The sequence below is a fragment of the Schistocerca gregaria genome, chromosome 3, assembly GCF_023897955.1.
Source record: "Schistocerca gregaria isolate iqSchGreg1 chromosome 3, iqSchGreg1.2, whole genome shotgun sequence".
NCBI lineage: Eukaryota > Metazoa > Arthropoda > Insecta > Orthoptera > Acrididae > Schistocerca > Schistocerca gregaria.
In genome coordinates this window covers 206,584,152-206,600,943 of record NC_064922.1, presented here as the reverse complement: position 1 = coordinate 206,600,943, position 16,792 = coordinate 206,584,152, and the positions used below count along the sequence as shown (strand labels likewise).

Genomic DNA, 16,792 nt, shown 5'->3' with positions numbered 1-16,792 from the left:
AGTTTGGACAAGAAGAGAATAGAAGCTTTCGAAATGTGGTGCTACAGAAGAATACTGAAGATAAGGTGGATAGATCATGTAACTAATGAGGAGGTATTGAATAGGATTGGTGAGAAGAGAAGTTTGTGGCACAACTTGACTAGAAGAAGGGATCGGTTGGTAGGACATGTTTTGAGGCATCAAGGGATCACAAATTTAGCATTGGAGGGCAGTGTGGAGGGTAAAAATCGTAGAGGGAGACCGAGAGATGAGTACACTAAGCAGATTCAGAAGGATGTAGGTTGCAGTAGGTACTGGGAGATGAAGAAGCTTGCACAGGATAGAGTAGCATGGAGAGCTGCATCAAACCAGTCTCAGGACTGAAGACAACAACAACAGTTCACATAGCAGAATACATATATGAGATACAGACAGAATATAGATAAGATACAATAATTAAATTATCTTACTAAGTAGAAACATCTACAACTGAATAAACAGCTTATGGCAAGTAATTAAAATTTTGTTTCAAGAAATTCATGTATGGAATAGAAACAGTGATTTAGTAGCAATTCCTTTAATTTAATTCTCATTATTTTTGGGTTTTTGCTTGTTTTCATGTCTGTTGGGACGCGATTGTATATTTTAATTCCCATACATTTAACCCAATTCACATATAATTTTGTGTTGTGGGCTATAATTTGTAACTGTGTTTTTTTTTCTGGTGTCGTGTGTGGTGGTCTGCATTTCTGTCGAGGGCGTCCAAGTGCTGTACTGTAAAACAAGCTAGTTCCAATATATAAAGGCATGGCAGTGGCAGGATTTTTAGCTGTTGAAATAGTGGTTTACAGTGTTCAGTTCTTATTTTCATTTCATTATCCTTACTACTTCTTTTTGTAACTTGAAAATTGTGAGAGAATCAGAACTCCTTCCCCAGAAGATTAGGCCATAGCTCAAGACAGACTCAAACAGGGCATGGTACACCAGCTTCAAGGTATCTACACTGGCTGTGTCTTTTAATGATCATAATAGATAGCAGGCTTTGCTAAGCTTTTGTGACAATGCCTCAATATGTGGTTCCCAATTTAGTGTGTTACTGATGGTAAGTCCAAGAAATTTGGTGTCCTGCCTATTCGTAATGTCATCTCTGATGCTAACTATAACTGCATTGAAGGGGGTTAGATTTTGTCTAGTATGGAAGTTCATACTTACAGTTTTTTGAGTATTTATGAGTAGTCTATTTGCATCAATCCACGATTGTAAATGACAAGTAGTTTCATTAACTGCATCTTGCAATGTGTCACCTCTACTGGTTATCAGGATATTTGTGTTGTCCACATACAGAAAGGAGCTGGCATTTGGTATGTGTTCTGGGAGATCATTTATGAACAATATGAAAAGAACAAGGCCACGAACAGATCCCTGAGGGACGCCATTTATTGTATGTAGTATATCTAACCTGCAGTGCCTGAATGTCTCTGATTTTCTTATTTCTACATATTGCTTTCTTTGACAAAGGTAGCTATGGAACCAATTGTGGGCTACACCTCTAATCCCATGCTTATGAGCTTTTCATAAGCAGCAGCTTGTGATCAACCATGTCAAAGGCCTTGGACTGATCAAGAAATATACCGACAGCAGATTGTTTATGGTCAACAAAATTTGAGCACTTTTCTAGAAATGCATACAAAGCATGTGCGGTGGACCTATTTTTCCGAAATCCATATTGGGAAGATGTGATTATGTTGTTAGAATTTTAACATATTTCTAATCTAGTTAACATACAGTATTCAAATATTTTTGAGGAGGCAGATAGTATAGCAATTGGCCTATAGTTTGTCATGTCCGTTTTCTCTCCCTTCTCGTAGAGAGGTATAATTTAGCAAGTTTTAGCTGGTTTGGAAATGTTCCCTCTAGAAATGAGGTATTTATGATGTTTGGCAGGGGTCCACTGATGTAATTTGAACACTTGTGAAGTAAGAAGCAGGGTATCAGATCATGCCCTGCAGAATAAATCATTTTGACTCTTTTTTAAATAATATCTTCAATTTCGTACAGTGTTGTAGGAAATAGGAAAAAGGAGCTCAGAGGACTATTATTTTTGAGACAAGAGTGTGTAGTGTTTGGAGAGTTAGTCAGGACACTTGTGGGAGGAGGGTGAATAGTATTTGAAGAGTTGGTTAGGATATTTGTGGAAATTTCTGAAAAAATAGGTGTTGAATTTATTGACAATTTTATGTGCATTTTCAATCTTTTGTCCTTATATATTTTGTGTGATTTTATCCCGTATCCTTAACTTTCCACCAGTCTGTTCATTTACTATACCCCAGATGGTCTTACATTTGTTGGAAGAGCACCTAATCGTTTTGCCACTATGAGCTTTTTAGCCCATTTGATAATTCTCCTGTATGTGTTTTTGTAATTTTTATACTATACCTTGAACTCTTTGGATTTGCCACTGTCCAGTTTGCTAAGTCTGTGCAGAAGCCTCATCTTTTCTGATGAAGTTTTAATAACTTTTGTGGCCCAAGCATTCTGTTTTTTGTTAGTGAAAGTCTTTGTTTTCTCCGGGAAATGGCAATTAAAGTAATATTCAAATATCTGCAGAAAATTTTCATATTTTTCATTTGTTGTTGAGGAAGTAAATACACTTTGCCAGTCTTCTTTCTCTAAGCTAAGTACAAAGTTGTTTATGTTGCTATCACTATAACTTCTACATTTAATAACTGTTTCCCCTGTTGGGAGTACACTGAGTGGTGGATTAAAATATATTGTTAGTGCACTGTGATCTGAAAAACCAACATCTATAATTTTTACAGTGCAATCAGTATCAGTAGCAACCTGATCAAGACAGCCGTTTAATCTCATAGGACATATAACTTTCATATTTAAGTTGGATGACATCATTAAATTTACTAATTTGGGACTTTCGAGCAGATTCTTCAAGGAAATGTTGGGATCTTTGCTGTTCATGTTGTATATCTATGACCTTGCAGACAATATTAATGATAACCTCAGACTTTTTCCATATAATGCAGTTATCTATAATGAAGTACCATCTGAAAGGAGCTGCAAAAATATTCACTCAGATCTTGATAAGATTACAAAGGAGTGCAGAGATTGGCAACTTTCTTTAAATGTTTAGAAATGTAAAATTGTGCACTTCACAAAATGAAAAAACATAGTATCCTATGACCATAGTATCAATGAATCACTGTTGGAATTGGCCAACTCATTCAAATACATGGGTGTAACACTTTGTAAGGGTATGAAATGGAATGACCACATAGGCTCAGTCATGCATAAAGCAGATGACATTCTTGAGTTTATTGGTAGAATACTGGGGAAGTGCACTCATGCTACAAAGAAGATTGCTTACAAATCACTTTGTGACCAGTTCTAGGATATTGTTCAAGTGTGTTTGAACCATACCAGTAGGACTAAGAGGGAATATTGAATATATACAGAGAAGTGCTGCACGAGTGGTCACATGTTGTTTGATCCATGGGACAGTGTCACAGAGATACTGAAGGAACTGAACTGGAAGACTCTTGAAGATAGATGTTAAGTATCCCCAGAAAGTCTGTTAACGAAGTTTCAAGAATTAGATTTAAATCATGACTCTAGGAATATACTACAATCCCCTACATATTGTTCACATAGGGATCATGAGGATAAATTAGGACAATTAGTGCATGCACAGAGGCAATCAATCAATCATTGTTCCCACACTCCCACAGAAAGAAACCCTAATGACTGTGCAATAGGACATACCCTCTGCCATGCACCTCACATAGTTTGCAGAGTGTAGATGTAGATGTATACATTACCAGTAAACTGACCCAATCCACATCATTTTGATAAAAGAATTGTTCAAATGATTTATGGAACATGCAGCTAACTAACTAACTGTCAGAAGGTCAGATCCAAACTGTTCTTCTGTGACCTTTCAAGTAAAGTACAGTGCTTACCCACAGGACACCTTATGTGTAATTGTTGCACTCTCATGGGTTTGTACAGTTAGCCTAATTGTTAAACCATCATTTAGCATGATTAGATTTTCTTCATCTACAATCTCAGCTATCTTTTTCCGATGACTGTTGCCTCAGTTTCAATCACAAGTAGGATGGTGAGTGATAGTCTCCTTATTTTATTACCTGATATTCTAATGAATTGATCAGCATTTTCAGTTTCTGTTTTATTACAGTCTCTCTTTATGATCTGTGTACTGACATTATTTTTATTTATTTTCATACATGTATATGGTAGCACATTGAAGTGGTACATGTTGATGATTATATCTTATGATTTTGTACGAGTTTCATTTTCTTACAATGAGTGCACTTGCCACATATCCAAAATCTATGTTGGCTCACATTAAATTAAAAGCAGAAACAGAAATAGTTTATTTAGTAATAACTGTGTTTCAGATATAGCACATGCTGATATTTGAAATATATAAAATTAAGAAGGGTGTTTTTCTTACTCCTTATTAAGCTGTATTTTAAACAAAACCCACCATTGTGAAGTCTCCTACTCAATAATGAATTAGCAACATGTTACTTCATATTATTACAGTTTGAAGTAACTTCCACATAGTAAATTGCATTGATTAAGCCATTTGGTACAGTGTGACCTTAATGAAGTATGTAGGCTGCAATGGAAACAGATAAAGATTACTATTGGAGTCATATGGTCTTTGTTAAGCATCCAAAAGCTTTAGTATGTATTATCTGGAATTGAGTTTCCTCTTTCAGGCACTGTTTAGTCTCACCGCTGCTTTTGCTTGTGTCCTCTCTGCCTCACAGTTACTTCTTGAACTGTTGTGGGTGTGATTCTACTCACTGTTTTGAGTTTCTGATATTGTTTAAATACAAGGTGTCTGATGAGGCGACTGACTTGTTACAAATGTGTCTTTCATTTTGTGATTTTGTTCTTGGTCAGAATTTTATGTATGTGAGAAATTTCACAAATTTTCTTGTGGAGACATTTGTATGTGTTATGGTGGTCATTTGAGTCATTGCATGCTGGTATGTTGTGTCTTCTAATGGCACACACTACATAATTTTCATCTGTCAGAGGTATTTTGAACATTCTGTACATTGAACATTGGCCGAATGAGCAATGATCACAAATAGTGGCTGTCTATTTCTCACATTCCTTAACTTCCTGGAGACCAGCACAGTGTGTACCGGATGTCTGGTTACTGCTTTGCTTCTTAGGATGAGCATAGCATAGGCAATTACATCACTGCAGAACAGGTCTCTCACATGATCTTAAAGGACATCACATAATTGTTCAAAGTCAGACCATTTCTGAATTCTGAAGGCTACAAGGCCGACCTTCTCTTTCTGCTCGCTGACATCTATAAATTTTGTAACTTTAAGTGCCGTGCCACATATATCTGTTTTATATGAAGCTTAATTCAGCAGCTTCTGTAGGGATTTTTATACATTTTTTCACTAATAGATAGACTGAGTCATATAGTTTATTACCACTAACCAAGCCAAGTTGTCCAGCTGTAGATATTAAGCATTTTTTCCTGTCAAAAACCTTCATAGAATATTAGCTTTTTTCTTTTTTTTGTGACAGGTATGACATGTTACTAAGAGATAAATGCTTTTCCAGATTCAACATGCTCTTTTAGTTCACAATTGACATATCTATGAATTAATCATTTACATTTATAGTCATATAACAACTACTTTCACATTTCTTTTCATCCCAATTGCAAGTTGAAATAAAAAAAGCATGGATCAGTGCTTTAGCTGACCAGAAACTTTATGGTGTTATCATGGGCTAGCTATGCTTTTATAACATTCAGTTTCTTTGTTTACATGTGACGATTTTACGATGCAGTGTAATAAGCGCAATTTTGGCAAACAGTAGAACATCATACTTACACTCTTCTATATCAGCAAATTAGCAGTGAAGTCTTATAAAAAGGAAACCTTAATTTTTTGTGTATTAATTGTCTATTCTTTGGCACAGCCGGTTCTCTTCCCTGTCCTTATACGAGTGCACCATCACTAATGATCGAGCTCTCAGCAAACCATTAAACTGTGACCTTTTTTCCTTACATCCATTCTCTTCTTTCTTAAGCCATTCCCGGCCCCCCTCTCCTCTCACCTCCAAGCACACTATTACTTTTATCATGACCTATTCAAGTTGTTTTTAATGCTGCTTATTTTTTGCATACAGGCATGGCTATCAGGAAAAAAGTTTGGTCCATTTATCAATGGAAAGTGGATTGAAAGTAATAGCGAAAAGGGAACTAATGCCACCGAAGTGTGTTCTCCTGACTCTGGGGAAGTGCTGACAACAGTCACTCACAGCTCTGAAAAACATGTAAATTCTGCTGTGCAAATTTCTGTTGATGTAGAAAATCAATGGAAAAAATTTAATGGGCATGAAAGAAATAGATGTCTTTACAGGTGTGTCTACTAAAGTATATTATTTCATTTCATTATTATTGTGTAGATAATTCCAGAAAAGTTTATCATAATACTCAGATATGTTCTTTAAATAAGGCTAGATACTGTTTTGAGTTTGGAATTGAACTTTGTTAGATTTTTTGACTTATTTCCTTGCTTGTGTAAATTAAAATATACTGATTAATAATGTATTTTTCATCTATTGGAAATATTCATTGACTAGCTGAGTACCTGCTGCTGCCCAGGTACATATTTATTCCAATCTTCTGTTAGTCCATCTCCTCCTTATGCTCTGTCCATCTCCTTCACCCACCACTTTCCATCTATCTCCTCCTACCCTTGCTCAGCTCATTATCTGCAACTGAATATTATTAAGCAATAGAAAATCCAGGGTGGAATGTAACAATATTATGAAAAGGAAAGTTGCCAATCACCATATAGTGGAGATGATGAGTTACAGATGCGCACAAGAAAAAAACTATCACAAATAAGCTTTTGGCCTGAAAAGCCTTTGTCAAAAATAGACGACACACACATGCACACACACACACACACACACACACACACACACACACACGACTGTGTGTTGTCTATTTTTGTTGAAGGCCTTACTGGCCAAAAGCTTTATTTGTGACAGTATTTTTGGTTATTAATGAGACAGTATATATTATAGAGTACATTTTGGTAATTATTAATATTTTAACAAAAGTATTTAATTTTGATTGCAGCTGTGTACAAGGGACATGAGTGATGTTCCAGACCAGAGATGAAAAGGCAGACATACTGGTGCAAAATGATGTCTCAATACACCTGACCTGTTACAGTTCCTTTGTCAAAGACATGCAAGGGTGTACATGCACCAATCATAATCGCACCCCACACCATCAAACCATGACCTCCATACAGGTCCCTTTCAAGGACATTAGGTGGTTGGTATCTGGTTACTGGTTCACGCCAGATGAAAACCCAGTGAGAATCACTGTACAGACTATACCTGGACTCGTTGGTGAACATAACCTGGTATGACTGTACCAATGACCATGTACTGTGTTCTTGACACCAGGCTTTATGGGCTCTACTGTCAGGGGTAAGTAGAATGCACCTTGGAGCTCTCCAGGTGAATAAAGCAAGTCTGTTCAGTCACCTGTAGACTGTGTGTCTGGAGACAACTGTTTCGGTGGCTGCGATAAAGTCCCGAGCAAGTCTACCTGCAGTACTCCACGGCCGTCTGCGGGCACTGATGGTGAGATATCGGTGTTCTTGTGGTGTTGTACACTGTGGACATCCCGTATTGTAGCACCTGGAAATGTTTCCTGTCTGCTGGAATCATTGCCATAACCTTGGAATCACACTTTGTGGCACACAGAGGGCCCATGCTATGACCTGCTGTATTTGACCAGCCTCCAGTTGCCGTAGTATTCTACCCCTTATAATGTCATCAATGTGTGTTCTTTGAGCCATTTTCAACACACAGTCACCATTAGCACTTCTGAAAACAACTGTACACTTACTTGCTGCACCGTACTCTGACATGCACTGACGCACCTCTGCGTACGTGGACAGCTGCCAGCGCCACTGTGCGATGATCTCAGGTCAAATGCACCGCGTGGTCATACCCCGAAGTGATTTAAACCTGCAAATCGCCCACCAGAGTGTTGTTTCACCATGTATCAGCATTATCCTTAATTTATGAGCATGAGTGTAGATGTCCAGACAGACCACAGTTTTGGATAACATCCAGAATTAGTTGCCATAGAACAGAATTGAAGTTCATGGATGCCAAGTCCTGTAGCTGCAATCCACTGAGTACTGCTGACGGCTCATGATGACTCCATTGGTGGAGGCATCCAGGATGGTGCATTGGATGCAATTGCCAGGCTGTGGCCATGTGGTGCCTTAAATATAAGTGTGGGTGAATGGATACAGCATGAACTACTTAGGGCCGTGTGATATCACAGATGCATGTAGTTTGCAATAATCCTGCTTTCTTATGGTGAAGTGGATGCACTTATCGACACTCCGGGCATCCCAGATCATAGTGGCAGTGTTGTGATTATAACCCGTTCTTGTTGTCCTGCTTCATAACTGTTTGTTTTTGACTTGCGATGCCAAGGCATCTACCAGGCCACACTTCAGCCACTCATCTCACTGGTCTTTTATGGTGATGGGCCACACATCCTGACATAGCACATAGTGCTTAAAAACTGATATTAAAAGGTTTCCTTTGCTACCTGAAACGAAGCAATAATCAGTCTGAAGAATGGTTTGAATGCAACACTGCTTAACTGTGTGTGGCTCATATTGGCTGTAGTATGCCTATACATTCCTTCAGACTGTTATCTGACTTGCCCCTGCACTTACAAGGGAACCCACTGCTTAATGTGAATGTAAACATTAATTTCCTGTGGCTGTGTTAGTACCTGAGATGAGGTGGCAGACATGCTAGTAGCCCCTGGCTTGAAGACTTTCAGGTACTTTCATGCGGGGAATATAATATCAGTGCAATAAGTGGGATCTCTGATGTACCAGGCACAGTTACAAAGCTGCCTCAGAGCTCTGACACAGTTTGCAGTGTTTGTGTTGAACCCATAAATAAACAACTTTGATACCTGTATACAATCTGGTTGTTGTTCATTGTTTATGCTATGGAATTTTGCTATTGGATTTTCAGCCTGTCGAAAACTACTTGAATACTACTTTTGTCCTATTTGAGTTTTGATTTACTTTGCTAATATTTCACATGTGATGGTACTCTGTTCTCCACAGCTTCGCTTTTCCATACCGTACTTATGCAGCTTTGCTGTTGCTTCAGTTCTACAGTGTCTTCACAGAGTTTCCAACTTTGACTATCGAGTGTGACAGACAAGTGCCAACAAGGACATTTCCTACAATGCTGTGACTATTTCAGTATGAATCCACATCTGCAGAACTCGTGGAACAGGAATTGGGATACAGCAGCAGCAGCAACACTATTCATCTCTGGTCTGGAACATCACTCATGTCCCTTGTACACAGCTGCAATCAAAATTAAATACTTTTGTTAAAATATTAATAATTACCAAAATGTACTCTACAATATATACTGTCTCATTAATAACCAAAAATACTGTCACAAATAAAGCTTTTGGCCAGTAAGGCCTTCAACAAAAATAGACAACACACAGTCGTGTGTGTGTGTGTGTGTGTGTGTGCGTGTGTGTGTCGTCTATTTTTGACAAAGGCTTTGCAGGCCAAAAGCTTATTTGTGATAGTTTTTTTCTTGTGCGCATCTGTAACTCATCATCTCCACTATATGGTGATTGGCAACTTTCCTTTTCATAATATTGTTACATTCCACCCTGGATTTTCTATTGCTTAATAATATTCAGTTGCAGATAATGAGCTGAGCTCAGTACAACATGTTACACATCTGTACAGTCCAATTCCAAACATTTCTATGTCCATTACTCTACTTATCATTTTTATTATTTCATCACAGCATGGCTTCAGAAAACATCGCTCTTGTGCAACGCAGCTAGCTCTTTATTCGCACGAAGTAATGGCCGCTATCGACAGGGGATCTCAAGTTGATTCCGTATTTCTAGATTTCCGGAAAGCTTTTGACACCGTTCCTCACAAGCGACTTCTAATGAAGCTGCGGAGCTATGGGGTATCGTCTCAGTTGTGCGACTGGATTCGTGATTTCCTGTCAGGAAGGTCGCAGTTCGTAGTAATAGACGGCAAATCATCGAGTAAAACTGAAGTGATATCAGGTGTTCCCCAGGGAAGCGTCCTGGGACCTCTACTGTTCCTGATCTATATAAATGACCTGGGTGACAATCTGAGCAGTTCTCTTAGACTGTTCGCAGATGATGCTGTAATTTACCGTCTAGTAAGGTCATCCGAAGACCAGTATCAGCTGCAAAGCGATTTAGAAAAGATTGCTGTATGGTGTGTCAGGTGGCAGTTGACGCTAAATAACGAAAAGTGTGAGATGATCCACATGAGTTCCAAAAGAACTCCGTTGGAATTCGATTACTCGATAAATAGTACAATTCTCAAGGCTGTCAATTCAACTAAGTACCTGGGTGTTAAAATTACGAACAACTTCAGTTGGAAGGACCACATAGATAATATTGTCGGGAAGGCGAGCCAAAGGTTGCGTTTCATTGGCAGGACACTTAGAAGATGCAACAAGTCCACTAAAGAGACAGCTTACACTACACTCGTTCATCCTCTGTTAGAATATTGCTGCGCGGTGTGGGATCCTTACCAGGTGGGATTGACGGAGGACATCGAGAGGGTGCAAAGAAGGGCAGCTCGTTTTGTATTATCGCGTTATAGAGGAGAGAGTGTGGCAGATATGATACACGAGTTGGGATGGAAGTCATTACAGCATAGACGTTTTTCGTCGCGGCGAGAGCTTTTTACGAAATTTCAGTCACCAACTTTCTCTTCCGAATGCGAAAATATTTTGTTGAGCCCAACCTACATAGGTAGGAATGATCATCAAAATAAAATAAGAGAAATCAGAGCTCGGACAGAAAGGTTTAGGTGTTCGTTTTTCCCGCTCGCTGTTCGGGAGTGGAATAGTAGAGAGATAGTATGATTGTGGTTCGATGAACCCTCTGCCAAGCACTTAAATGTGAATTGCAGAGTAGTCATGTAGATAATTTTGTTTCATGTGTTTAAGCACATATTACAGACCCTTCACCCTACTACTTAGAAGTGGCCAGCACCTAGGGCTCGTATCCCTAAGTTTAAACTCAGCATATGAGTACCACAGGATCTGTGCTGCTACCCTGTGACTTGGAGGAATTCTGAAACTCAGTATATGGGAACTAGTAATAATTTAATGGATATCGACTTACTTTATATCTCTCTTAAAGAGGCAAGACCCTAAAAGTTTGTACCCTCACATATGATGCCTCCAAAATGCTCATCCATGGTTTTGAATAGTAAACTTAATCAATTGTAATCAATTGATTACTCTTTATTATTATTATTATTATTATTATTATTATTCAGAAAATCAGATTAATAGTAATTTTGCACAGGGCTACATATCATGCCAGCCAGATATTCAATGTCAGATATTCAATGTATCAGTCAGATATTCAATCTGCACACACACACACACACACACATCCAATTCCACCATCTCTCACTGCCTAATGTGACCAAATATATAGAATTACAGAGTTTATTGATATTTACAGAAGAACAAAGGCGTCCATACCTGAGAGCAAGAGGAGGGCCAAGCCCTCACCCCCTCACTCTCAAGGAAAGGAAACAATATAATGTAGTCAGTCTTTCTAGAAAATGGTTTGGAGTCAGTGTTATGCAGATTTTTAACAGGGTCAGAATTGGAACTTTTTTATAGCTACTCACAAGTTGCAATTCGTCTTCCAAAATATTAAAAATACTCCATACACCTAGGTCTACTCCCCCCCCCCCCCCCCCCCCCCCCACCTCCTCTCTTTACAAACTATCATATGATTCCTCTTGCCTAAAAGTATATTTTCAGAACTTCTTTTGATGCATTTCAGCGTGGAAATAGTAAAGTAAGGCAGTCTTCACATAATTATTTGCCCATCTAATCATATTTTTAAGTATGAAGTTCCATTTGGCTAGTGTTCAACCTGTCATACCCAGAATTGTATGTTAACTCCACCAATGGTGTCTCGTATTATTCAGTTGTTGCTAACTGTAGAGTGTCCTGTAGCTCATGTTATATGTTAAACCACAAAAAAGAACTTACCTCCCAATATATCAACAAAATCTGAACATGTGCTACATGTAATCAAACCCCCAGACAATATGAAGTACACCTATAAAAACTTTATTACGTATATTTTAACCAAAACGAAAAAGATAAAACTTAACATAACACAAAAGACTGTTATTTCCCTCTGTCAAAGTATCAATCACAATTAACTTGTAATTAGTAACAATACACTGTTCAAGGTTATTTCACCAGAAAATAAAACTGATTGCTACAATTCTTCTTGAATTTTTCTTAAGAGCCGATGGATCTGAATCTCCAGCTATAAACTTCTTTAAATCAATTATGTAACCCACATTCTCTGTCGCTAGTAGAATGTACCAAAAAAATATAAGGAATATTCCTTCATACAAAGGAAAAAATTTCTTAGGTTGCTCATTTGGTTTGGAACTCAAGTGATGATTAGAAACCACCACCATATCCTCCATATTGAATGTGACTGGTGCACCCATGTTCCACTGTTTCTTTCAGATTTCATCTACTTTATGAAACTGGCTGTGAATTTTCTGTTCTCTTGTTCTGATATAGTTCCTTTTTCTGGGCAGGTAGCCCACTGCAACTGCAGATTTCCTTCATTCACTTGTCCACCTTCTTCATTGGATACCATTAAGATTGTGGGATGTGACAATTCATGTGGGATGTGACAATTCACTCAATACTTTTTTGCACTCCATAACTAGTTCAGTCCTCTTTGAATGTCTTTCTGTACAATAAATTCATGCCAAAAGTCCCAATTCTCTCTTCAATCTTTCCATCGGGTACACTAGAGGATGGTAATTGATATCAGTATTTGTTTCACTCCTGCCCATACCAAAAATTCTTGGCTGCTTGTGACACAAAGAGTCTCCTTGGTTTACAAACATATTTAAAATAATGGTCTCTCAGACATGACTATCCGAGTAGTGGTGATGATGATGATGATGATGAGGAGGAGGAGGAGGAGGTGGTGGTGGTGGTGGTGGTGGTGGTGGTGGTCCCATACTCTGAGGAGTGTAGGGGACAATGCGGGAGACCCACACCGCTGTACTAGGAAAGGTCCTAGTGGAGGTGGTTTGCCATTTCCTTCCTCCGACCATAATTGGGATGAATGATAATGATGATGAAAATGACACAGCAACACTGTCCTCCTGAGGCAGGAAAAATCCCTGACCCCGCCGGGAATCGAACCCGGGATCCTGTGCGTGGGAAGCGAGAATGCTATCACAAGACCACGAGCAACTCTAGTGTTGCTAAGGTATATAGTAGACCTCCCTAAGCATGAGGCAATAGACCAAAAAAATTCACAGCCAGCCCGTCCCATAAACCAGTGGGTATTATAGAAAACAATTCAGTATGTTGGGACATAGTGCTTACTTTAATTTTCTGACATACACTGCACCTATGTAGGGTTTATTTGACCTATATAGTCACAATATTGAAATAATAGTGTTAACTTAGTGTAACAACCACTTATTAGCTCAAAAGTGGGCATAACCCATCTTGAAGTACGATTTAAAAACTATACTCCTTTTTCTACAATACATAAGAGGCATCTTTTATTGTTCTAAGCTTTCTTAAACAGAATATTGATTTATTCTTTCTATTAAGAGATGTCAATGTTTGTACAAGATTTATCATGGCATTGTTCGATTATTCTGTGGCAATGCTTATCCTCCCTTTGATGTGTGCCAATATTTCCAAAAGAAGGGCAAATATCCATAAGATACTGGTTGTTCTCCACAAAGTAAATGAGAAATTACCCTCTTTCTTGAATTTTTGAAGCTGTGTGTGTGTGTGTGTGTGTGTGTGTGTGTGTGTGTGTGTGTGTGTGTGTCTTACAGAGACAATGCACTTGACACAACATTCTCATATCCTTTAATACAGGGTGATTCAAAAAGAATACCACAATTTTAGGAATTTAAAACTCTGCAATGACAAAAGGCAGAGCTAAGCACTATCTGTCGGCGAATTAAGGGAGCTATAAAGTTTCATTTAGTTGTACATTTGTTCGCTTGAGGCGCTGTTGACTAGGCGTCAGCGTCAGTTGATGCTAAGATGGCAACCGCTCAACAGAAAGCTTTTTGTGTTATTGAGTATGGCAGAAGTGAATCGACGACAGTTGTTCAGCGTGCATTTCGAACGAAGTATGGTGTTAAACCTCCTGATAGGTGGTGTATTAAACATTGGTATAAACAGTTTACAGAGAATGGGTGTTTGTGCAAAGGGAAAAGTTCTGGACGGCCGAGAATGAGTGATGAAAATGTAGCACGCATCCAGCAAGCATTTGTTTGCAGCCCAGGAAAATCGAGTCGCAGAGCTAGCAGAGAGCTGCAAATTCCACAATCAACTGTATGGAGAGTCCTACGAAAAAGGTTAGTTATGAAACCTTATCGTATGAAATTGGTTCAAGCACTGTCTGCAGCTGATAAGATTAAAAGAATCGATTTCTGTGATTTTATCCTTGCTCAAATGGAAACAGATAAATCTTTCGTTTCAAAGATTGTGTTTAGTGATGAAGCAACTTTCCACACTAACGGGAAAGTCAACTGTCATAATGTCTGTATATGGGGCACTGAGAATCCGCGGGAAACAACTCAGTATGAATGTGACTCGCCTAAGGTGAACGTTTTCTGTGCCATTTCAGCCAATAATGTTTTTGGTCCCTTTTTCTTCGAAGGTGCTGCTGTAACTGGACTACAGTATCTGGAGATGTTAGAGAATTGGCTGTTCCCTCAGCTCGAACAAGAAGCTCAACAATTCATATTTCAGCAGGATGGAGCGCCACCACATTGGCACTTATCTGTCCGGAACTACCTGAACGTCAACTACCCGAGGCAATGGATCGGCTGCCAGGCAGCCCGTGACAGAGCACTTCATCACTGGCCTCCAAGAAGCCCTGATCTTACCCCCTGCGATTTTTTCTATGGGGGGTATTTAAGGATATGGTGTTTCGGCCACCTCTCCCAGCCACCATTGATGATTTGAAATGAGAAATAACAGCAGCTATCCAAACTGTTACGCCTGATATGCTACAGAGAGTGTGGAACGAGTTGGAGTATCGGGTTGATATTGCTTGAGTGTCTGCAGGGGGCCATATTGAACATCTCTGAACTTGTTTTTGAGTGAAAAAGAAAACCTTTTTAAATACTCTTTGTAATGATGTATAACAGAAGGTTATATTATGTTTCTTTCATTAAATACACATTTTTAAAGTTGTATTCTTTTTGAATCACCCTGTATATCTTATCTTTAATGAAGTTCATGTAGGTCCAAGGCTCATCTAGTAAGTATTGAATGTAATAGTGTATTACTCACTAAAAATGGAGAGATTTGTAATCAGGAAGAACTTAGTTTCAGTCCCTGTTAGTAGATATCTAAATTTCTTAAAATTCCATAATTTCATGCTTGTCTAGTTAGTAATCTACTGGTAAATGCAATTGGGCAATGCCATTCAAAACATGTTCTTTAATAATATGAAAAATAGTACATCCTGACCTAAAATCTGATCAATCTGTATACATCCAGAAACAATACTCGAAAGCTGGATGAAATAATAATGGCACATTACATGAGCAGTTCTAAATTTTATCAGAATGTTCCCTGTGGACACATGTTAACCTCCAGTCTCTTTTAGCTTTAGTTAAATTACATAACTCAGGAGCTTTTATAGTTTGACCATTTACAGTCTTAAAATAAAAATTTACTGTACCTAAAAAACTTTTAACTGAATCTTATTTTGTGGCACAGGATATTTACTTATAACAAACAACATCTTTGCACTGGGCACAATACCACACCTATTGATAATACAGCCTAAAAATTTATCTTCCAAATCCCCAAATTGTGATTTGCTTAATTTGATAGTTACTCTTTCACTTGTCAGTCATTCAGGGCTGCTTTGAGAATATTTTTCCACACAAATGGTTTATAATTTGTCCCCTTCTCTTTTCCCTCTTGCTCTCCACTAATTGTGATAATCCTATGTAAAAATCTAATAACTGTGATGCCTGTGGTACCCCTCCTATCGTGGCACCACAAGTGGAAGCTTTCATCACTTTGGTCTTAAACTGGCCCTGCAGTCATTGAAACAGTGTCTCCATAATTTCACAGTGATAATACCATGTAGAACAAAGGATAACTCTGTCACCAACACATGTCAAAATATTGTTGCCAGTTATTACTTGGTTTAAAGCTCTAATAGAAGTTGAAACTGACATGTTACCTTAAATTGATAGCTCATTCCTTCAAAGAGGAAAGCAGTGCACTGCTTGGATTCTTTAGCTAGTGGCAGCTGCTAGTGCCCTGGTGTAAGATCTGTAGTGGTAATATACTGAACTTCCACAAATCCAGGCAGGAGTTCTTCAACAGTGATCTATCTCTTCCTTACAGCATCCAGGACAACTCTTACTGAACATCAACCATCTTCACAGCTGGAAATGAAGTTTTTCGTGACGGCACTTATATATAAAACATTCTCGGTATTCTTGCCCCATCAGTTTTGGATAAAATCTCGAGCTATCGACGATTACCTTCATCGTCATCATCAGGAGCTGACTGTGTTCACTGCTGCTGTAGTAGCCTCTATATAGCAGTGCAATTTTTTCTCCTACTTATAAGGTGGCCAAATACCTAACAA

The 16,792-nt window shown here is 38.5% G+C and overlaps 1 protein-coding gene across 1 annotated transcript in view; it reads left to right on the top strand.

Moving 5' to 3' along the window:
* LOC126354840 (putative aldehyde dehydrogenase DhaS) overlaps positions 1-16,792 on the top strand; it is a 225,344-nt gene that overhangs the window by 38,267 nt on the left and 170,285 nt on the right. The window contains exon 2 of the mRNA XM_050004816.1: positions 6,181-6,413. Coding sequence (XP_049860773.1) covers positions 6,181-6,413 — 233 coding nt within the window. The remainder of the gene's footprint in view (positions 1-6,180; positions 6,414-16,792) is intronic.